Raw genomic sequence first — 25,612 nt, 5'->3', positions numbered from 1 at the left:
TTACAAGCGGATATGGATGGATCCAAATCCCATATCCGCAACATTGCACCCTTCTCTACCTCGGGGCGTCCCGACCCGATAAATTTTTACTTACTTTCGTGTGGCACTCAGATGTAGTTCCCTCTACTATTAACTCAACCCTGAGTGCGACAGCTTTACAGATGTTCGCAAATGAGTAAATATGTCCCCCTGCGACGTTGCACCCTTCTCACAGAAACACACCCACAGGATAACCGAATTGCCGAAAGAATCCTCAAACTAAACATACAGCCGGTAGGGAGCATTATTTACACAAGACTACACTGATATTTACACTACGATCCAGGACCTGTTTTTGGAGGAACACATGCAGATGTTATGCATAGAGAGAGCACGCATGCCAGCATCGATACACCAACCCACGAGTGCCCTGTGGCCTTACGGCCTTTAATAATGTGCAGAGCACCCCATCCAAGCACCAAAAGCACCACCCCATTATGTACAGTCAGCACCATCCGGTGCACCAATAAAGTGTTCAATAATCACCGGTGGTGTCGCAGCCGGCCGATGTTCTGCCGCTGGTCTTGCCTTGGAGCCCAATTGGTGTTCTGGCTTCCTTCAAAAATAAAGAAAGGCGCCAACCGCGTCCATTTCTGAATTGTGGCCGTCAGGGGGCCAACTAAAAGTGGTTCACCTGTATGGCATAGGTGCCACGTTGACCCATAGGTCCATCAACGGGTGGTGCTTGCCCGCAAGAGAACTGCGGTCCATGGTGGGCGGCCACAAAAATTGCGGTCCATATGGTGTATCGATCCAGGCAGCAAGCAGCGAAAGTACAGGCCCACAACTGCAGAGCCAGCACCTCTCTCTCCTCTCTCTCTGCCCCAAAGCCAGATCCTCGGAGGTGGGAGACAAAAAAAGAAGACAAGTGAGTAAGGTGGTAAGGGCGCAAAAGTGCACGCAATATTAGGTAATGCACACTAGGGGCACATGGGAACCAGGTGAGACAGGTACGTTCCTACCGTACGCCCCCCCCCCCCCACCAGGTAACCTACATTGCCCCTCCCTTACCCCTTACTGTATCCACAAAACACAACACTACCCATAAACATCTACTTTACAAATCAACAAACGTCCCTACTGTCTTCCCCGTTCCTCCCATAAACCAAATTCGTCTTCTCTCCCTCCTAACCAATCAAATTTGCCATTTCCAACTCTCATCAAAATTTGCCATCTCCAACTCAACATCAAAATTTGCCATCACCAATTCATCATCAGTCCCTCCTAAGGAGGGAGAGATGGAATCACCCCAATGTCTCATCCACGTCGTGATGCGTCTCACAAATCCAACAGCAATTCTCCTTTCCTGCACACAGAACAAAGAAAACACAGGTGTGGAGTCATCATCATCACCTCAGGTAAGTGGCTGCGTATGGTGCGACAGGTTCATCAATCCTAACTATTTCCTAAATGACTTTAACAACTTTACATTACCCGGGGTCTTTCCCTGCCAATCCATTGGCCAACTTACACTATGGGTTCTAAAAACCAATTCCCATTGACTAAACTGTGGTGCTTCTCAATTTGGGGTCTCACTCCCCCGATTCATCTCCCGGTGCCTTCGCACAATTTCTGGGCTGTGACGTGTAGCACTCCCAGCAGGTCTACCCACCTGCACACCTCCACCACTGTAGTTGCCACCCGAGCTTACCTGCTCTTCACCCTAACCTAACTAACTGGGGAAGGCCCTCTCGCCCTCTCACCCCCTCAGTGCCCTCTCTGGCACGGGCTGCCCGATCCACACCCGGGATCCTCAGGCACCCACTGACACTAACGGCTCCCAGAGCCCACCTGCGGCCTCACCTGGCCGACATCCTCACAGTGGTGGAGTGCCCAAACCAACTACACACACTAACAGGCTACACGCCCAGCCATTTCCACAACACTAACGCACCCATCCACAATACCATTCTGCAACCGCACCACAAATGCCAATATCCAACCACAATTTACCTATACCCTCTACCTAACACTTACACTACCCGCCCCGGGTACTCGTGAAAGGGGTCCACTCTTCCCCCATCCACACCTTCGCACCATGCACACCACTCCGTACCACTTACTCCAACTCTCTCCACACCACTCATTCCAATACTCCATGTATTCCACACACCTGTACTTGCACACCTGTGCTCTCACACCTGGTGCCGCCTGCACCCTTCTCTCCCCAAGCGCATTCGCGCTGATCCACAACACTCACTACTCATACACTGCTCCACACACCTGTCCAGTTCTCACACAGCATCATCTCATCTAACTACTCCCCTCTGAAACTTGCGCTTCCCAGTCGTCCCTTTAAACTATTGCGCTCCCTCGTCATTATAATCCACACTAATCTACCTGCGTCCCCACTACAGGTATCCTTGTCACTAACTAATCTTAACGTTACCTAATGTCATCTTCTAGGGCCCTATCAATATCCTAACCCACCCGTGCTAGTTTTCACTGCCATATACCCCCTAATCTATAGCGCATTTGCCCCACCATGGGAAGGGTGGCAGGGATGCCACCCTTACCCACCGGGCCCATCGCTCATCAATCCCCCAGTCCTCTGGCACTAATAAGCCCCCCTTATTCAGAGGTACTGGGTCCCGCCTCGGCATCTAAAGCCGAGGCAATCCACGGGGGCGCCTGCTCGCCGGTGTAAGGCCTTCTAGTTTCCCGGGGTCTGGCGGGGGGGTGTCTGGGGTCGGCTAACCCGCTCCCCCCTGGGCGGAGTTAAGGACCTCAACCGCCGGGGATCATCACGGCGCGTGGCTCGACAGTGCCGCGCCAGGTGACCCAGACGGTTGCAGGTATAGCACCTCACCTGATAAGGTGCTTGTCTCCGGAATTCCAAATTTTCCCCCCTGAAGGTCCGAATTGGATTACCCGCTCGTGGTCCACCGCGGGCCACCTCCAGGGCCGCCTGCCATGGTCCAGGTCCCGCCAGGCGCTGGTCCACCAGCCTCCGGACCATGCCCGCCAGGTCAGGACTCACGTCGGGGGCGGGCCCCCTAAGGGGTCCGCCCTCCATCGGAGGTCCCACCTGGCGGACCGCCATTGCGTGACGCTCGCTCCCCCGGGCCAGGGGCCTCGCTGCTTCCCAACGGGCCGCAGCGTCAGCCGCCTGGCTCAGAGTCTGCGGGCGCCACATGGCGAGCTGTTGCCGGAGCTCAATATCCGGGAGGGCCTGGATAAAATGGTCCAGCGCCAGGCTTTCCCGGGAATCCGCTGCCATGCTAGCATGTGCGATCCCCACTGCGCGGCGAATGTCGTGGGCAAGTTCCCCGATGGCTTCCTGGGGCTTGCGTTTTCGCAGCGCGAGCTGAGCTTTAACAAGCTCGCTCTGCTGTTCAATGCCGAATCGATTAATTAGGGCGTCGCGGAGGGCTGGCAGGGTGAGAGCACCCGCTGGTAATGCCGTCAGCACCGCCGCGCCGCGCAATGCGGCCACCAGGTGTACTCCACCTTCGTCCTCACCCCAACCGTTGCCCTTACACACACAGTCAAACTGCGCCAGGTATGCGCGTACATCACTCTTGCCGTCATACGGCGCGAGTGGGACCTTGTGGGACCACCTCGTATGCGAGTCGTTGCCCGCCTGCAGGACCCCGTGCGTCGCCCCTTGCGGGGTCAGCGCGGGGCCGAACCGGCCGGGCCCCCACAGTACATTACCCCCAAGGGGCTCTCGTGCCTCCCCTGTCCCTCTAACAACTACCCCTGTTGGTGTCGATGCATGGGTCACACTTCCGCAACCCGCTACCCATTCCATACCACCACAACCTTGCTCACCCACACCTCGCACCTCTCGTTCCATACCCTCCGGACCAGCCATACACCTCACTCTTGGCCTCTCACGAACATCCGGGTCTATCTCGACCCCCAAGCTTATTAAATCACCTGGCGCATCATACGCACGACCATATTGGTCACCACTTACACCGGGTCCTCTTTCTCTTCGCTTCTCCTCCATCACCTGCGAATCCCTCATCCGGTTAATGAGCACATCATCACGATCCGAACACAGACTTTGGACCAATTCTTTTACTTCCTCCTTTATCTCTTTCTTATCCTCTCTCCGTCGCTTCTTAATTTCGCTCACCCCTTCTTCCACTTCTTCTAATTTCTGCTTCACCTCCTTCATCTCCTCGTGCGCCCCTTTAAGTTCTTCCTCTAACTCCACTTTATTTTTTTCTATGTGCTCCTGCACCTCCCGCTCTTTAACCTCCATCACCTCTACCACCTTGTCCATTTTCCTCGTCAGGTCCTCATGTACCGTCTGACACTCTTTTTTAATTACCCCTACGTCCTTTTTCATCTCCTTCTGTGTCGATTTTAAACCCTCTATTACCGCTGTGTTCTTCTTTACCTGGTCCCCCAACTCCTTTTGTCCCACTGTCAGTTGTTCTACTCCCAGCGTCAACTCCTCTATACCACCTTGCAATTTTACAGTCCCCTTTCTCACCTCCTTCTCCATGCGCTCCTTACAGTGCCTCACCTCCTCGCGCACTCCTCCGACCTCCTCACTCACACCTCTTCTGATCTCTTCTCCCATCACTTGCATCTCCTGCCCAGATGCCACCCTCATCTGCTCCATTTCCTCCCTGTGAGCATCCAATTTAGTTTCTACCCCCATTCTGACCCCCTCTATCTGCTGCCCCATTTGTTTAACTTCCCTTTCCGCTTGGTCCCTCATGTCCCTCAATTTGCCTTCCATACTGTTTTCTAACCCCTCTAACCCCTTTTGCATCCCTTCCATTTGATTCTCTTGAGCGGCCATTCTGTTTTCTACCCCCATTAACCCCTCCTGTATTTCCCCTAATCTATTGTCTAATCCCTCTATTCTACTCCCTAACCCTCCGATCTGGGCCCCCATGTCCTCCCTCAATTTCTCACTATTGGCCCCATACTGTTTTTCAAACCTCCAATTTGGTCTCCCATTTGTCCCATAAGGGCCCCCTTCATTCTGTTTTCCATTTCTTCATTATTCTTGCCCATAAGGGCCTTCATTTGCATTAAAGAAAAGGTTCAAATCCACCGGTGGCGCTACTACGGTCGCGGGCGCGGTCGCCGTGGCCATGTGCGAGGCGCCATTTTGCGCGCCCGTAACCTCGTGCGCGACGACGCTATTTTGCGAACCTGCCACCCTCACTGCTTCGCTCTCCTCTTGTCCCTCAATTTGGTCCTGGATCGACCCTGCCTCACTCTCCTCTACCGGAACCTAGCCGTCTTGATCTGCCATAGCGCGACTTTCAAAATTCGGGTTTTTATTTTTGTAAAACACAATCAAATTTCGCCGTTATAATTTCGAGCGCGTGAAGCGCGCTTCGGGTCCAATCTCACTCCTCGACACCAATTGTTACGGACACGACTTAGATGTTGCTTGACCGAGCGGAATGGCCGCCGTGTTCGCACAGTTTACCCGATTACACTCGAACGTTGGCCGAATCGCGCTACGCTAAATCAATGAAGGAAAGGACACAACGGTTGGGATTAATGCAACGACACAAGGGGTACAGTTCTCAAGACCTCCGGAGGAGGATATAATATTGGTGATGCAGAAACGGGTAGATTACACGGTAAGAGGTAAAGCACAGAAAAGATGGGCACTTAGACACAGTCTTATCTATCCCTGACAGACCACAGACAAACGGGACAAGACTGACTTACACGGGGATTGATGGCAGGGAAGGACAGGCAGTCGATAGCTCAAGGTGCACCTTGGCTCAGGGGCAGAATCAAACGCGGTCCGGTCCAGAGATGCGGGGAGGTATTCAGCGCTTGGAGGTGGCGTCTTCTCTCTCCAAGCTGGGGGCGCATCTCACGTCACCTCCCTCTTCCTGCGCATGTCCAGCGGGGAGTGACACGCCCTCGGCTCGTTAGCTCCGCCCCAGATGGAATCGGTCCGCCGCTCCTATTGGGTGCGGGGGGTTACCGGGCTCCGCCCTTGACGAGGAGCTGACAGCGAGCCCCTGCGTGGTAACCCCGTCGGAGCACATGTTCAATGGCGGCTAACCAAGCCGGAGTGAGGACGCACACTCCCCGCGCCGCCGCCGCCGCTGTTGTTGTTGTTGTTGTTGTTGTACCATGAGGAAGAGCTGCGGGGAGGTACTGGGAGGTCCTAAACTTTCTAACGGTGCCATACAATCACATTCTGGTGCAACGAAGAGTCAGAATTAATGGAAACGAGTCCTTAACTGACATAGACTAAGAATAACTAGCAAGATGTCCTATAGTTGTCTACGTGAGATGCGGTGAACCTGGGTGCGACATTTAATGGGGGAAATAGGGGAAGGTCGGTTCTACAGAGTGTTGTTTACAGAAAATGGGACTAGGGAATGGGGGATTGGGGATAGTTGGGAAGTATTGGGGAAATAGGGGAATATTTACAAGCGGATATGGATGGATCCAAATCCCATATCCGCAACAATATATATATATATATACATGTATATATATATATATGTATATATATATATATATATCTATATATATAAAACACAGTTTGTGTGTGCGTGTGTGTGTGTGTATGTAGTGGAACGTGGCCTCATGCTCGCAGGTGATTGGCTAACTCGAGCTCGAGAGAGCCATAATGCGCTACGTTATGGCAAAAAATATGAATCTAAAGATGAAAGGGAAAAAAACCTATGTGGTGTGAATGGCAATGTTTGTCGCTTAAATGTGAAAAAAGGCAATTGCTTTTCGCTCTGAAATACGTGCGAACACGTAACTGAGTTAATGGCGGCAGGGAACATCACGTGATCGCTCTGAGCGAATCAGTGCGCTGCTCTGCGACCGGTCAGATTCCGGTCATAATATTTCGCGCTGAGATAAAAATATGGTAAAAGCATATTATGAAATAAATTTTTAGGTCAGCCATGTTCGTCCCAGGCTCAATGGCCATGTCTGTGCCAAATATCAAGTACGTGAGCCTCTCCGTTTAGGAGTCTATCGGTAACATTACATACACACACACACACGCACACACAAACTGTGTTTTATATATATATATATATATATATATATATAGTTACTGATCGCGGTTTAGATGTTATGATGGGCCGAGCGGATGGTCCAACCGCGACCGTTACAGGATCCCTGACTCGCCCGATTCACCCAGAACCTTGGCCGTATCGCACCGCAGCTGTCCAATCTGGGAAAAGACTAAAACGACGCAATGCAAAGAGGAAAAGGAATAAAACGAGAAGACGTACAGACGAGTAATGGGATTTATTATTTACACAAGCAAAAAGGAGCAATCAAGGTTTATTTACAACACATAAGACGCAGGTGACACAGTGCAAATACTAGCTTATAGTTATACAGACTTAACTTATTCCCAGGACAGAACAAACAAAGACACTGACTCACGCGGGGAATTGCAGAGTGGATTGCTGGAAGGAGGTGTGTGGCTGGAGGGGGGGGACGGCACGGAGCTGGCTGGAGCTTGATCCCGCACGGGACGTCGGGCTGGACCTCGACGGCCGCTGATGCCACCGGGCCTGTCGTGTGCGCGGGATCACGCGTCGGAGCTGCTTGGTGGAGCCGATGCGCTGGTGGGGGGGGGGGGGGGGGTCTGGTGTGACGGGTTCTCTCCTCCTTACGCGCTCTTGCTCTGATGACCCAGCTCTTTTTCGTCCCTCCTTGTCTCAACTCAAAGTGCATCTCTTCTGGGAACACCCCCGCCGTGGGTTATATAGGCCCCACCCCTCAACCTTTGCGAACCTCCCCCAAACGTTCTCTCCCCGCCCTCTCAAGCCAAACCCCTTGTTCATGGTTGGTCGAGTGGGGCGGGCTCACTCCTCCCCTCTCTGACGAGGTGGGGACCCGCCTTTCTTCCCCAACCCTGCCTCGTGGTCAATGGCGGATGAAGGGAAAACCGCCCAACATGCAGTTGGCAATGCGAATTGCAATTGACGAAAAGGGGGGAATGGAAGTGTTGGGAGTGGGAATGAAGGGAATCTATCTCTTTCACTGGTGCAATGGAGTATTTCAATTAATGGGAGACACAGCCTTACTCTAAAAACACATAATAAGAGATAACTATCAAACAGGGGTCTTCTATTATTTGGCTGATGTGTATGCTTGTGGACTAATTATGGGATGCCCTTTCACCTTTACACAGCTCCGGAGGTAGGGGGGCGCAGAATAAACAATAATAATAATAATACACAATCAAAAAAATATACAGTTCTCATCTCCGCAACACTGCACCCTCCTCCTCTTAGGCACGTCCCGGGCCTACAACTTTTATTTAGTGTGACACGTAGGTGTAGTTCCCTCTACTTTTAACCTGACCCTGAGTGCGACAGTTTTTAAAACATCAATAAATGTGTCCCGCTGCTCCATTGCACCCTGCCTAACAGACTTACGCCCACAGTTAACCGAATTGCGGAATGGTCTTCAAACTACACACTGACGGTGGGAAGCATTATTTACACTTGACGCTACTTTGATTTACAAGACTAACCCAGGACCTGTAATTGTTCTTTCTGGGGGGGAGACAGTCTGCTCTGCATCGACGCACCATGAAAGCACCTAAAAACGCACCAATACACACCCAAGCACCAATCGGTGCAGTCACCATAGTTCAAGAGTGTTCAACAAAAATAAATTCAACAACCCCTAACCCTGCAGGTGATCTCTTGCTCTTCGGCTCCCTCTGCTGGTTATTATTATTTTCCTGGTGTTGTCATCTTCCCTTGCTGGCGGCCTATTTGCAATAAAAGAATGCACCTAACGTGTCCGTTTTTATTTTATTTATGGCCCACAGGGGCCGACTACGTGTGGTTCACCTGTGGTGCATCGGTGCCCTGTGGCCAAGGTCCGCCAGCAAGATTTCGGGCCCTCATGGCCGGTTCCAGCAGAGGGGCCATGCCCCAACCCATGGGGTCCATAGGTGGTGCTCGGCCACAGACATGTGGTCCATAATGTGGTGCATCGATGCAGACAGCTGGTTCTGGGAATTTCGGGCGCACAATGGCCGACCCACGCACGCTCCCCTCGGTGCCCAATGGCGCACAGGTCATGTGGGAGACAAAAGGGGAAAGACAAATGAGCGAGGGGTAAGGTCACAAGGGTACACATCAATAAGGCAATGCAAGGCGAAATGCGTACGGAGGGCGAAGTGAGAAAGCTCGTCCCTACCGTACGTCACCCCCCTGTCACCTACACTACCCTTGCCCTAACCCCATATTTACAAAATCTACACATTACCAATCCGTCGCTACTGTCACGTCTCCCCATATTTCCTCTATACCAAATTCGTCACCACAATCCCTCTATTCAAAATTTGCCATCTCCCAATTCATCATCAATCCTCATAAGGAGGAAGAGATGGAACAACAAAGCACAATGTCACACCCACGTCATGATGCGTCTCACAATCCAAACATCTGCACAGTAAAATAACAAAACATGGCATGGTGTGGAGTACCTGTCACCTCAGGTGAGTGGATGCAGATGGTGCGAGGAGACTTCATCCTAACTACTTTCTAAATGACATTAACACACTTTACACTACCCGGGGTCTCTCCCTGCCAATCCATTGGCCAACTTACACTATGGGTTCTAAAAACCAATTCCCATTGACCAAACTGTGGTGCTTCTCAATTTGGGGTCTCACTCCCCCGATTCATCTCCCGGTGCCCTCGCACAATTTCTGGGCTGCGACGTGTAGCTCTCCCAGCAGGTCTACCCACCTGCACACCTCCACCACTGCAGTTGCCACCCGAGCTTACCTAGCTCCTCACCCTAACCTAACTAACTGGGGAAGGCCCTCTCCTGGCTCTGTCACCCCTTGGTGCCCTCTGGCACTGGGCTACCCGGGTCCGTCCTCTGGATCCTCGGGCCCCATCCACAACTACCGGCTCCCAGAGCCCACCTGCGGCCTCACCTGGCCGACATCCTCACAGTGGTGGAGTGCCCAACCAACTACACACACTAACAGGCTACATGCCCAGCCATTTCCACAACACTAATGCACCCATCCAAAGACCATTCTTTCACCCGCACCACAGATGCCAATATCCAACCACAATTTACCTGTACCCTCTACCTAACACTTACTCTACCCGCCCCGGGTATCCGTGATGGGGGTCCACTCTTCCCCCATTCACACCTTCGCACCATCCACTCCACTCCACAATTTCCACCATACTCACTCCACGACCATCCATTCCTATACTCCATATATTCCACACTACCATTTATTCCACACACCTGTCCTCCATTCACCTGTCATTGCACACCTGTGCCCTCACACCTGGTGCCACCTGCACCCTCCTTTCTTCCTGGACCATTTGGTCAGCACAACACACCTCACCATTACCATCACTCAAACACTGCTCTACACACCTGTTCAGTTGCACACCTGTGCAATCACACCTGTTCAATTCTCAAACACACGGCATCATCTCAGCTAACTACTCCCCTCTGAAACTTGCGCTTCCCAGTCACCCCTTTAAACTATTGCGCTCCCACGTCATTATCATCCACGCTAATCTACCTGCGTCCCCACTACAGGTGTCATTGTCACTAACTAACCTTAACGTTGCCTAATGTCATCTTCTAGGTCCCTACACACAATATCCTAACCCACCCGGGCTAGTTTTCACTGCCATCAACCCCATAAACTATAGCGCATTTGCCCCACCTGTCTGTGAGGGATGGTGGATTTGCCATCCCACCACATCGGGGGTCTCTCACTATCAATTTCGCACACCTAAATCCAACCAATCAAAAATTCTGCCAATCATCTGCCAATCACCGTACTATTACCAAATTTTGCCTTTTTTTCTAATTTCGGGGCCAAAACACTAACCTCATCACCCGTCTACTTATTACATCCTCTCGGTGCGCCAATTCCCTTCTAAAGCTCGGCTTCGTACAGCCGAGCAATGAATACGGGTTGTTTTGTGCCAGCGGCTGGATACGTCCCGTATTCGTGGCAGGGACGGGGGCTTACCCGGGCCGAGATCCCACGCACCACCTCGGCGTGGAGCCATCCAATGTCCCGATCTCGACCTGCCGGCACGTCTCAATAGAAAGTGGTCGCCATGACGACCCTTCCTATCGGGCTGCCCGCTCCGCCTAGTGGAGCCCGGACGCGGCCGTTCCAAGCGAGGTACAGCGCGGATCGCGTACGGCGGTTCTTTCGAAACCGCCGTGGTTCGGATCCCCGCTGGTCCTCGCGGCACGCGAAGCTGCCCGACGCGCACCGAGGGCCCGATTCGGCTATAAGTCGTTCTAACCTCTAACCCGGTTACCGTCGATGCCTCACCTGGATGCTTACAAGCATACGCTACCCCTTTTTTGCTCATACCTCCAGCTGTTCCCATGCTCCTCGTACCTTTCCTTACACACCTCGGTACACTCATTCCGCTCACAGACTTGGTCACACACCTGACCACCGAACACCTTGGCACACATTCGTCGCTCGCACACCTCACCAACACACCTCTTCACGCCCCCTCCTCGGTCACCTCCTCTGTGACAATCACAGGTGTGCTTTGACTCGCACACCCGACCACGTGCCTCACGACCAACTCAAGTGTGCATTCCCACACACGCTCTACCATTCCAGGTGTGCATCCTTCCATTCCAGGTGTACATCCTCGCTCACCTGTCACAACCAACTCACGCTCCGTGTCACTCTTACTACTCTCACCTCCACTCTTGACAGCGCACTCACCCTTACTCTCGACAGCGCACTCTTTCCTCATGCACCTGTCCGTTACACACCTTTCTCACGCATCCTCTCGCGCACACTCTTTCGTTACACCCTCTGTAACACTCACCACAGGCGTACACTCTCTTGTTACTTCCTCTGTAACACTCCCCACAGGTGTACACTCTCTCGTTACTTCCTCCGTAACACTCACCACACCGCGCTTCCATGTACCCCCTCGCACACGCGCTTCGACCAACTCACTCTTGACGGCACACTCTCCCGTTACATCCTCTGTAACACTCCTCACTACGTGCTTCCATGTGCTCCCTCGCACACGCGCTACGACCGACTCACTTTCGACAGCACACTCACTCCTTGGCGTGCACTTTTTCCTCACACACCCCATGGTCGGACATTCTCGCACACCTCTTTTTTCGCACACCAGACCTGTCACACACTTCACCAACGGCCTTTCACGAACACCCGGATCCAAACCAATCCCCAAGCCGACTGAAGCTTTCCTCACATCATATACATTGCCACTCACCTCCGTACCTCGTCGTCGCACCTCCTTTGCCACCTGCAAACTCTTTATTTGGTTAGTGAGCAGCACACCATGAGTTGAGCACCGACCTTGTACCAATTCTATTACCTCCTCCTGGATTTCTCTCTTATTTTCTGTCCGTCTCTTCTTAATTTCACTCACCTCTTCTTCCACTTCCTCTAATTTTTGTTTAACCTCTTTTATTTCTCGGTGCGTCTCCTCAAGTTCGTCCTCTAAGGCTACCGTGACCGTCTCTATGTGCATCCTCACCTCTCGGTCCTTTGTCTCCATTACTTCTGTCACCTCATCCAACCTCCTTGTCAGTCCCTCACGTACCATCTGACATTCCCTCTGTGTCGCTATTAAGTCATTTTTAATTTCTTTTTGTGTCGCCTTTAACCCTCCGAGTACTGCAGTGTTCCTCTGAACCTGCTCCACTAACTCCGTCTGTCCCTCTGTCAGCTGTTCCACCTCCTCTGTCAGATCTTCTATTCCCCCTTGCAACCTAGCCGTATTATTCCTCACTTCTTTCTCCATACGCTTCTCACCTCGCTTTACCTCCTCGCGTAGCCCCGAAACCTCCTCACTCACACCTCGTCGTATCTCCTCTTTCATCTCCCCCATCTCTTTTGTAGATGCCACCCTCATCTGTCCCAATTCATCCCTCTGAGCATCCAATTTGGTTTCTACCCCGATTTTTACCTCCTCTATCTGCTCTCCCATTTGTTTAATTTCTCGGGCGGATTGCTCCCCTATCTCCCGCAATTTGCCTTCCATCCTGTTTTCTAACCCCATTAACCCATTTTTCATCCCCTCTATCTGATTCTCCTGGGCAGCCATTCTATTTTCCACCCCCGTTAACCCATGTTTCACCTCTTTTATCCCGTTGTCTAACCCCTCAAAATTATTGTCTAACTTCCCAAATTTCTTGTCTAACCCCTCACCAGTACCCCTCGCTTCGTCCCTCATTACCCCCATTTGGCCCTCCAATCGCTCACCCTGAGCATCCATCCGGTTCCCCATTACCCCCATTTGGCCCTCCAATCGCTCACTCTGCAGTTTGAGGGACGCCTGCATTTGCGCCATAAATTGCTCCATGAGGGCCTGCATTTGGGCCATCCCTCCCACTTGTGCAGCGGGTGCGGCCGCCGCAGCTATGTGCGAGGCGCCATTTTGCGCGCCTGTAGCCTCGTGCGCGAGAGCGCCATTTGGTGCGCCTGATACCCCCTCAACCACATTGCCAATGTTTTCCTCCTCTCCTTCCTCCACATACATTTCCTCGAGGTCCTGGGTCGATTCTACCCCGTCTATCTCTCCCACCGGCATCCCGTCGCCTTGACCAGCCATGGCGCGATTTCAAAGTTCAGGTTTTGTAAAACAAAACAAATTTCGGCCGCTCCAAATTTTGACCAAATTTTTTTTTTTTAGATGTTTTAAAAATTTGGTTCGGGCTTCGAATCTCACTCCCAGACACCAATTGTTACTGATCGCGGTTTAGATGTTATGATGGGCCGAGCGGATGGTCCAACCGCGACCGTTACAGGATCCCTGACTCACCCGATTCACCCAGAACCTTGGCCGTATCGCACCGCAGCTGTCCAATCTGGGAAAAGACTAAAACGACGCAATGCAAAGAGGAAAAGGAATAAAATGAGAAGACATACAGACGAGTAATGGGATTTATTATTTACACAAGCAAAAAGGAGCAATCAAGGTTTATTTACAACACATAAGACGCAGGTGACACAGTGCAAATACTAGCTTATAGTTATACAGACTTAACTTATTCCCAGGACAGAACAAACAAAGACACTGACTCACGCGGGGAATTGCAGAGTGGATTGCTGGAAGGAGGTGTGTGGCTGGAGGGGGGGGGACGGCACGGAGCTGGCTGGAGCTTGATCCCGCACGGGACGTCGGGCTGGACCTCGACGGCCGCTGATGCCACCGGGCCTGTCGTGTGCGCGGGATCACGGGTCGGAGCTGCTTGGTGGAGCCGATGCGCTGGTGGGGGGGGGGGGGGGGGGTCTGGCGTGACGGGTTCTCTCCTCCTTACGCGCTCTTGCTCTGATGACCCAGCTCTTTTTCGTCCCTCCTTATCTCAACTCAAAGTGCATCTCTTCTGGGAACACCCCCGCCGTGGGTTATATAGGCCCCGCCCCTCAACCTTTGCGAACCTCCCCCAAACGTTCTCTCCCCGCCCTCTCAAGCCAAACCCCTTGTTCATGGTTGGTCGAGTGGGGCGGGCTCACTCCTCCCCTCTCTGACGAGGTGGGGACCCGCCTTTCTTCCCCAACCCTGCCTCGTGGTCAATGGCGGATGAAGGGAAAACCGCCCAACATGCAGTTGGCAATGCGAATTGCAATTGACGAAAAGGGGGGAATGGAAGTGTTGGGAGTGGGAATGAAGGGAATCTATCTCTTTCACTGGTGCAATGGAGTATTTCAATTAATGGGAGACACAGCCTTACTCTAAAAACACATAATAAGAGATAACTATCAAACAGGGGTCTTCTATTATTTGGCTGATGTGTATGCTTGTGGACTAATTATGGGATGCCCTTTCACCTTTACACAGCTCCGGAGGTAGGGGGGCGCAGAATAAACAATAATAATAATAATAATACACAATCAAAAAAATATACAGTTCTCATCTCCGCAACAATATATATGTATATATATGTGTATATATATATATATATATATATATATATATATATATATATATATATATATATATATATATATATATATATATATATATGATAGGGCGTGCCATGTGAGAGAGTGTACCCTTGGTGAAGTGAATCAGGGTGAAGATGAGGCTGCCTATATGCCATGTATATGTACAGTGTACAATGCTGACTGACCCTGCGATCTATGGTGATCAATAAAGGCTTTGTCGCCTAAACTGCAACTCAATGTCATCTTATTGCAGTATATAAGGGTGATGTATAAGACTAATTCAGTCACGATCTTTAAAATCATTATTTTATCAATATTGAAGCACTGAGTGTGGTATCATGTTCTATGAACTCTTTCGTTATTATTATTATTACTTGTGAAATTGAAGATTCACAAGTATATTGGTTTGTCTGGTCTGTGATTCTGTCTGTGTCTATTTGTTTGTTTGTATAACAATCTCTTACAGGTCCCATTTTTACTCCGATCTTCATGAACCTTGACCACCTGGTAGAGGTAGTGACAAGCTGGAAGCCTATTGTTTAAGGCCAAAAGGTCAACATAAGCCAAAGGTCAAAAGGTCAACATAGACCAAAGTTCAACATCGGCCGAATTTCTAAAATCGTCAATTTTCATCCAATTGACTTGAAATTTGAAGAGGATTTTCAACTCAGGTCACTGAATTAAACCACCAATTATTTTTTAAAGTCAAATTTGTTTTAGGGATTTTGCAAGTATCCGTGCCCAAAATAAAACTGACGTTTCAGCTGCTGGCCCTTCTTTGGGCAAGAGGGGATGAAGGGCTAATTCTCGAAACATCACATTTACTGTACTTCCCACTGGGGTTAGCATACCTTGATCAACCTGCAGTTGATAAACCTATTCTCCAAACAGGTCGTCAACATTTTGAAAGAATTTTTCCAGTGTGATACAAAATGGATCACCGCTTCAGACACGACTCATTAATGCCATACATGGAGCAATAATGGCTTTAATATCCTTACATGAAATAACTTGATAATGTATGCTCTCAAAATGCCATAACAAGTTATACCTGATTTAAAAATCTGCTCTAAATGAAGGATCTTGCTGGGTGAGCGAAGAATACTGGAAATTACTTGAATAATTTCCATTGCATGATCGATGTATGAAATAATAATTTTTGACTTGTTTGATACTGGGAACCCAGGTTCAAATCCCATACACTGTGTCCATTTGTCCATTGTTTACTTACGTCCATGGAAGGGCACATTGTTGTCTCATAATGTGATATATGTAGAAGTTCCTCCCTGAGCCTTATATTCACTAAAATGTCTTACTATGAACATGCAGACAGCATTTGGCAATTTTGTAAATTATTATAAATTTGTGATGTTTCCATAAAAAATCTCAAATTCAAATCCTTTCTACATAGGCATAAGGGACATGTTTACAATACATCTCAAGTCCTTGATATATACAATTACCTAATAAAAGACTTGTTTCTCTATCTCGTGTCCACTCATCTCCTCCACAGATCTTTGTGAAATGCCACTTCGACTATGACCCCACAACAGACCACCTGATCCCCTGCAGAGAAGCGGGCTTGGCCTTCAGTCAGGGTGAAGTGCTTCAGATTGTCTCCCTAGATGATCCCAGCTGGTGGCAGGTGAGATTATATCTTCTCACACATTCAGTTGTCCGTTAGGTACCATGACAATATGTTTTCAAACACATAAACTTTTTCAGAAAACAACATCTGGCAAACTCAAGATTGAACTTTCAAACTCGTCTCCCTCCCCTAAAACCCAGTTACACCTTGTTAAATCTGTCTCAGGAGTATGCTACCCTTCCATCCCTTTCCTCACATCAAATGGCATCCCAGCCGACTCCACTAGTGAGAAGGCCGAATGCCTCAAATCTGTGCTTGCTTACAAATCTTGTGTCCCCAACTCCTTGATCTATGTACGCACCCCACCTAGTAACACCCAGCTACTTCTGGAATTTGTGTCTTTCACAACTGAGAATGCAGAGAAGTCTCCTGCAAACCTGCACTCTGATTTTGCAACTGTCCTCAAATCTGTCCTATAGCATGGTCATGCTGCTTATACTCTCCCAACAATGGACAGAGGCCCTCAATGTCAAACATGAGATCAGGGCTGTGTCTCTGAACACATCTCTTGCTTTTGATGCTGTCTAAATCCCACCTTTCTCTCCAAACTCGCTTCCTTTGACGTCCAAAGCCAACTCCCCACATGACATACTGACTTACTCTACCCTCGTAGCCAACGTGTGACTCTCATTGCTATCCTTTTAAGAAAGAACATACATATAAAGAACATGCATGGAATACATATTTTCTGGCTGTCGAGGTGTGAGTGCCCCAAGGGCAGCGTTTTCGGCCTCATCCTATTCCTAATCTTCCTCGACGATCTCTATGACTCCCTGGAAAATCCTTTTGCTGATGATTGCACCCTCTGCCATAACATCCCTCATCCTTAACACAGGCAGGTAGTAGCCTCTTCACTAGGCTGGGCCAAATCGGAGGTGATTTTCCTAATTCAATGTAATTTACCTAAAAGTTGTGAGTGAGTATCAGGAACAAAATCATGAAAAAAAAGATTTTTCAGATTTCAGATTTCAGAGAGATTGGTCTCTTTGGCACTCTTCTCGGACAGAACGTCATCTGACAAGCAGACTGTGAGAAGGGCTATGCTCAGGTACAGTGGGACTGCACATAACATGATACAGGAGATGCCAGCCTCACAGCAATTGGGGAGTAAAGCCCTCAAAGACTTTGTTGGTTACGACTCTTGGAGCATGTTTGAACTCTTGGGTATTGACTCCAGTTTTGTCAAGCTCCCCATTGCACAGTGGCCCACCGCAGACAGCTATCGTCATGGCAAGGAAGTTGTGGCCAAACTCCCAGTTGTCAATGACGCAGCAGAGCGGACACTTGGACTCGCCACAGATTTGAACACTAACAAGGCCCCCACATCTGAGGCGCAGCTCCAGGCTCTATACAGGGTTGTGAAGGGCGTCAGGGAGAAGCTGCATGGACTGGCAACATCCACTGAGGTTGTGACTAAGAAGTCATTGGCCTCCATTGATTACAATTGGGACTAGGTTTTTTATTTTGTTATCAATGTACAATGTCAGACCTTAATTTTGAGACAAAAAAGCTTAATCAATGACAAAAGTTAATTTAAAGTACATTTAATTTGACTATAGCTCTGATTAATGATTATCCTATGATTAAAAAGCAAAATTTTCATTTTTTTTTCAAACAAATGCCTTAAATTTGAGATAAAAATGAGTTTTGGGGATAAAGGTTGTATTGAATTGTGTCACAGACATTGTTAAGCTATCCAATCATCCTTGGCTTTAAATTCTGAATCTTTTGGTACCAGAATCAACTCTGGGGGTCACACACAGCCTGAGAAATCATCGATTTTAAGAATTTTTTGAGTCGTCTGTAACGGTTGCTATGGTAACGGGCTGTTTTACCGTAAGACGTCAATATTTTTGAAAAAAAATTTCATGGTTTTGTTTCTGTTACCCAGCCACAAATTTTAGTTAAATTACAACCTTGAAGTATGAAAAATTGAAAATCACCCCTGATTTGGCCCAGCCTACTCTTCACTCTCTACATACCTTGATAGAACCACGAACTGGTAAAGGACATGGAATATGTCTTTCAATCCTGGCAAATCTCACACTTTCACTCTGTTTCTCCAAAAAGGACCATCTGAAAAACCCGCCCATCTACTTTCTTAACAACTCTGTTGAATATGTTCAGTGACTCAAACCAATGGCCCTAACTATCAGCCATGATCTTCCTTGAGAAACCCACACATCTAAGTTGGCCTCCAAACCCAGTCGCTGATGTCACACTTGAACACTTGAGTCTTTCCTTGTCACACTTGAATTCTTACTCACCTACAAGACCTTCATCCGCAGCTTGATGGAGTACTGCTTTCCCCTCTGGGCTGGTTCCCCTACCTCACACTTTGATCAGCTTGACGTCGTGGAAACCAAAGCCTTCAATAGCATTGGAATCTTCCACGATTAAGCTGAGTCTATGGGCCCAGCAATTTTACATCACAGACAGGAAAATGTTCTCTCTGTCTTTTCCCGACTCCTTTTTGATATTGCACCCTCTGCTCTTTCCATGCTTCTCCCTTCTCCTCCAATTCCTCCTACCTCCAGCTGTCTTCAGGGTATACACGGTCTGCCAGCAACACCTTTCTGGTGAAACTCCAAACATTCAAAATCACTGCTCACCTCCACTTATTTCTTCCTCTTTTTTCCCAAGAGTAGAACCAACTTCCTCATTCTCTTCAATCTCATTCTTCCTTCCAGGTTGTCAATACAGCTGTTCACCACCATCTCAGATCATCCCACCCACCCCCCATCCCAAAACCATGATAATTTTTTCTGCCCTCGTTAATCCTCTTCCAAGCCCACCTCCTTCCAAGTATCCAGTTTTTCCTTCTTGAGAGTCTGCTGCTGTATCCATCTTGTCCACCCTATGTGTCCTCTCCTCACCCTTATTCTTCCTCACGTTCCTTATTTGTCCAAGTCTCCCTCTATTTTGTCCCTCCACCCTGGTGTTTTTGTTTCCCCCATATCGTTATACCAATCCTTTTGTTATGTTATGTCCTAATCCATTTGAGATCCTAACGCCTCCATCAGCCTCAAATTTGTGTGTAGAAAAACGACCCAATGGCTTAATGGTCACAGTGTAATGGTTGGCCATCGTCATGCAGGCATAATCGGTCTAATGACCTCCTCTTGCACTGACCTTCCCTGTAAGGAAACACATCTTACTATAATTCACCAAATGTCTGTCCGTCCGTCTGTCTGTCTGTCTGTTCGAAGGTATCATAAAAACTGCTCAACCGATCGAAACGATATTTTGGGTAGATAATCCTGGGATCTCCAGGAGTAAAATAGGCTATTTAGTTTTCCCAATTTCAGCTTTAGTCTCCAGCATTCTCAGGTTTGGACTCACGCATAACATTTGCGTTCGCATAACGTTCATTGTTCTCATTGTGACGATGTCGTTTTCCTGGGTGCACGCACAAACAGCTGCACCGATCGCTGCACAGCTGCACCTGCCACGATCAGGACATGGGTTGAATCCCTGCTTGAAAGAATTCTAACCCATTTCAACTGAAGGAAACACGTTTCGGGAGTACATACGACATAGCGATTGTGAACACGATTATCGATCACGATTCACGATCACGATCATCACGATCATAGTGTATCGATCACTGTGGGACATTTGGGGAATTATAGTTTGATACTGTTTAGATTTTGATGATTTGCGTGTGATATGATTTAACGGATGTTTATATGAATTGTTTAAAATAAAAAAAGCCTTCAATTTCTGATATTTTACCTTTTCATTTGGGCCTCCCAATTGAAGCTCCACCCGTAGGGCGAGTACCGTTGCTAACATTCGCGTTCGCATAACGTTCATTGTGACAGTTCTCATTGTGACGATGTTGTTTTCCCGGGTGCCGCACAAACGGCTGCACCGATCGCTGCAAGGCTGCACCCATCGAACTCTGTGACCTCGGACAAAGACCTTTTATAAGGACATGGGTTGTTAGAGGACACGGGAGTACATACAACATCGGGAGTACTAACTGCACGCGTGTTCAGTATCAAGCTTAAATCTGTCATGGCGGATCTGAAGAGTGGAATGCTTTGAGAAGTGGTGGGCTACTTCGGCATGAAGGAGGATCAGAAACGTGGACTCCCACACCGCCACATCCTGCTGATACTTGCTCCCGCATGACGTTACTTTCCCGGGTGCCGCACAAACGGCTGCACCGATCGAGATTTAACGGATGTTTATATAAATCGTTTAAAAGAAAAAAAGCCTTCAATTTCCGATATTTAGCCTTTTCATTTGGGCCTCTGAATTGAAGCCCCGCCCATAGGGCGGGTACCGTTGCTAGTTTGTATAACATGCAAAGGGAATTGGAATACCGAAGTGAGCAGTACAGCACATTATTACTGAGGATATGACGTAAAGAAAGGCGATGGTTAAATGTGTGCTATGCATGTTTGCAGAGGAGCAGAAACTTTACCCGCTTGCTCTGTTGCAAAAACATCTTCAAAGTTTTTGTCAATATGGCGACACTTTCTTCACATGCATGAGCACTAGACAGAAAATCAACATAAAAATATACAACAACTATGAGCCAGGACTAGAATATTGTTCATCAGAACGAAAATGACTGAGTTCTCCACGCCTCAAAATATCAAACACCAAAAGGGAGCACGATGGCGCTCCAATTTTATTACTACCACAGTGGAATGTTACTAAACAGGGTAGTATTACAGAGTGAAACAGCAAATGTAGTCTACTTCCATATTTTTGTGCACGAATACCTGAGAGACTGAGAGACGCATGTCGGTTATCAATATTATAAATCCTTTCCTTTCGCATGTGGCAGGTGGCTGCAGATAGCATCATTTGCTGGGGGTGCATCCGTGCCACTGATGCAATGTCCCCTGTAGGTTAGAGCAGGAATTTGGAATTTAGTCAGGTAGCGATGATAGCTCTCCTACTCTTGGTGATTGACACTACGGAATCTTTAACGTACACTAACTAAAACTAGCAGATGGGACACCCAGTTTAATGTCCTTAGCATGGATCACCCATCCAAGGGACAGCACCTAAATTAATGTCTCACCTTGCATTGGATTTTGAGTGCCCAACAGCACTGCCACTTGGCTCCCTGTGCACCCTATCCCAAGCTCAAATATGTGACCGGGCCACATTTCTAAACTTAGTCACTCCAGGCCCCTTCCTGAATGGCCCATCCCAATTAACAGGGGGATGATTTTCCCTGAGGATAGCCACACTCGCCGACCCCTCCACACTCCCCCCTCCCAATTCAAATCTAGCCTGGGGACCAGGTCCCCGCAAGGCTGTTCCAAGAACATTTGTACAGCCTCTTTTCCCAATCTGGGCTGCAAACAATGGCCCCATGGCTCTCTTGCCCTTGTTCCCAGCCCCACAGCTGCTTCAGTTATTGTGCCTCTCAGGACTCGACTTGAGCACCACTCTTTCTCCCATTGCCATGAGTGGCCACCTGCTTGTGACTGTGTCAGCACCTGCACATAAACACCACAAATAACCATTAAAACATGCAAGCAATTGGAGTTCTGGTTTAACCCTCACCACAATGGCCTGCTCTCCTGGAGGTACAAAATTCTCTGACCCCATTGGAGGATAACCAAGCTCCCCCCCACCCCCCACCCCCCTCCCCCCACACACAAGTTCTGGGTCGATGAGTGTGAGCATCAACTCGCCGATGTCGATATCCGAACCATACATCCCAGGTCCCGATACGACTGCCGTCAGCACCAACCCGAACACCTCACGTAGTACCGGACCGTACACTCCGGGTGCCTGCTCACACACCAAAGTGTAACAGTAACAGTATGTCGGTCAGGTAACATCACTTTTCGGATCACTATCCTACCCATTTCCTTGCTACTGAAATGTGTAGGAATTCCCCAAAATAACAGGGAGGTTGCCCAGTGCTTCAGTGTTTGCATCCTTTGTGCATTCTCTAGCTGCGATGATGAAACCCGTCTTACGAACATTATTGTGCATTTAAGGGATTCCAGCCAATAAATGGTTCGTAATGGTGCTTTTCGCCTCCAACAACATTCTCACCTTCGAGCGATTTACATTGGGCCGTATCAAGTCTATTTTATTATTTATCATTCCATATTTAGGTCTTAGAAGTTCCAATCTGCAAGCATTTTGCATATAATGTTTTCATACAAACACAGTTACAACTTGCCTTGTTCACAGGAGCAACAACATCATGTGTCTGAAGCTGTTTCAAATAATCACGTGTCTCTCGATTGTCTAAAATTACCTTCACATTATTGATTTGAACTTTCATTCTCAAGTCAATAATTCTCCATTTTTTACCTGTTCCTATACCTCTACGAACCATACAAACCAGTTGTTTGTTTGGGATTTTGTGTTCATCAATTTGCTTTCTTATCCTTTCACTCAATCCTATAGTTCTAAGCTGCATTCCTTTATTCCAGTCAATCCTTTTGTTACACACAAGGAACTTTAGCGTGCGAGAAGGGCATTCGGCCCATCATGCCTGTGCTGCACCAACACCAGTAGCTATCACCCATCCACTACAGCCTATCTGCAAGTCCTGTCAATATCCCCATACCCCTCTATCTCTAAAGCATCCAGGTACTGTACCTATCTAATTCCCATTTAAATCTGTCCAGCCCTCCACTGCCACTACCTTTCCTGGAAGATCACACATTCTATGTGTTAACAACTCTCTGACTGACTCCTGCCTTAAAACTATCCTAACTTTCATCTTCTTTACCCTCAAGCCATGGCCCCTAGTTAAAACATTATCCACTCTACTGAAAAACCTCACTGCACCCATCTTGTTCACACCCTTCATTAGGTTAAACATCTCAATCAGATCCCCTCGTAATTGCCTCCTTTTTAACTCAACTGGACTACTGTCCAGTTGAGTTCATCACATACTGAACCCTCCGGCGTCTGTCGTCGTCGTCTGTCGTCCGTTAACTTTTTGACGTTAACACTCCAGCGTCCACAAATATCAACCGATTCTGATCAAACTTGACATGCAGCATCCTTACCCCAAGGACCAAGTTGTTATTACATTTCAGCCCGATCCGTTGAAAAATGGCGGACTTAGGCGACCATTTTGTTTTTGGTCATGAAAACGACGTTAACACTCCAGCGTCCAGAAATATTAACAGGTTTTGATCAAACTTACAATGTTTAACCCTTACCACACAAGGTAGGATGCTATTGCATTCCAACCCGATCCGTCACAAAATGGCCGCCATAGGCCGCCATATTGTTTTCAGCTCCGAAACGACGTCAAGACTTTAACGTCCACAAATATTTATGGGTTTTGATCAAACTTGGTGTGTGAGACTCTTACCACACAAGGTAGTCAGTTCAGTTCAGTTCTGCTTCCTTGGAAGCTCTAGTTAATGTATAAAGTCCTGTCTCCTGCAAACGTTCCTTATTCCTTTGTATAGCTTGACGCTTTACTCACATGTGCTTCCTCACATATGGTGACCAAAACTGAACACAATATTCTTGATGAGGCCTCACTAAGTACCTGTACAGTGTTAACACAACCTCTTTTGATTTTTAATTTATCCCCTGAGGGATACAACCTAAAACCTTACTAGCTTCACATATACAGTCACGTGAAAAAGTAAGTACACCCCATGTAAAGTTTTGACTTTTTCAATATATTTCAACATACAGCTATTTGATCTTCATTTCAACAATATTGAAAGATAAAGGTGATATAATATAACAAATATCATGAAACATTTACATTTTGTAGTCCATTGTATAATTTAAATAAACATAAATGCTAATTTCGCATGTGGAAAAAGTAAGTACACCCCGACATTTATCACTACTTCAAATACCTAAAATTAGAATCAGGTGCACCAGCTCAGGTGCAAATGATTAGAACATCGTTAGAGAGGATCTTGGAGGAACCTGTCTTATTTAAACCTCAGACATTTAGTTTGGTTTGTTCTTTGTTGTTGAAGTGTGCGGTGTCACCATGCCGAGATCAAAAGAGCTCTCTGAGACCTTCAGAAAAGGTTGTGCCTACAAGTCTGGGAAGGGATTTAAAAAGATCTCCAAACAATTTGAAATCAATCATTCGACTGTCTGGAAGATCATCTACAAGTGGAGAAGATTCCAAACAACTGCCAACTTGTTCAGGCCAGGCCGCCCCAGCAAGGCCAGCCCGAGAGCAGACCGCAAGATGCTGAAAGAAGTCTCGAAGAACCCCATAATGTCATCACGGGACCTACAGGTAGCTCTTCCCACTGTTGATGTCAAAGTGCACGAGTCTACCATTAGAAAGAGGCTGCACAAATTTGATCTACATGGGAGGTGTGCCAGGAGGAAACCTTTGCTGTCCAGAAAGAAGATCAGGGCAAGACTAAAGTTTGCCGATGAACACCGAGGCAAAGACCAGCACTTCTGGAACAATGTGCTCTGGACAAATGAGTCAAAGGTAGAGCTATTTGGCCACAGTACCAGAAGACATGTTTGGCGAAAACCCAAGACAGCATTTGACCACAAGAACCTGATACCAACTGTAAAGCATGGTGGTGGAAATATTATGGTTTGGGGCAGCTTTGCTGCATCAGGGCCTGGGCAGCTCACCATCATAGAATCCACTATGAATTCTTCATTGTACCAGAGGGTGCTTGAGGATAATGTGAGGCCATCTGTCGGAAAGTTGAAGTTCAACCGAAGGTGGACCTTGCAACATGGCAATGACCCTAAACATACCAGTAAATCCACCAAGGAATGGCTGAAAAGAAAGAAATGGAGGGTTCTGGAATGGCCAAGTCAAAGCCCGGATCGAAATCCCATCGAGATGTTGTGGGGGGGATTTGAAACGAGCTGTGCATGCAAGAAACCCCTCAAACATTGCACAGCTGAAATAATTCTGCATGGAGGAGTGGGCAAAAATTTCTCCCAGTCGATGTCAGAAACTGCTAGACAGTTATAAGAAACGCCTACTTGAGGTTGTTTCTGCCAAAGGGGACAACACCACCTATTAGAGCCAAGGGTGTACTTACTTTTTCCACATGCGAAATTTGCATTTATGTTTATTTAAATTATGCAAT

General features: G+C 48.1%; 1 protein-coding gene across 4 annotated transcripts in view; it reads left to right on the top strand.

Moving 5' to 3' along the window:
* The window catches only part of LOC137429354 (protein PALS2-like), a 729,474-nt gene that overhangs the window by 341,398 nt on the left and 362,464 nt on the right, over nucleotides 1–25,612 (top strand). For all 4 annotated transcript variants that reach the window (XM_078779703.1, XM_078779704.1, XM_078779705.1 and 1 more), the window contains exon 5: nucleotides 16,434–16,565. In XM_078779703.1, coding sequence (XP_078635829.1) covers nucleotides 16,434–16,565 — 132 coding nt within the window. The remainder of the gene's footprint in view (nucleotides 1–16,433; nucleotides 16,566–25,612) is intronic.

This window comes from Myxine glutinosa, chromosome 6, assembly GCF_964187855.1.
Source record: "Myxine glutinosa chromosome 6, kmMyxGlut1.1, whole genome shotgun sequence".
Classification (NCBI taxonomy): Eukaryota; Metazoa; Chordata; class Myxini; order Myxiniformes; family Myxinidae; genus Myxine; species Myxine glutinosa.
This window is presented reverse-complemented; position numbering and strand designations above follow the sequence as displayed.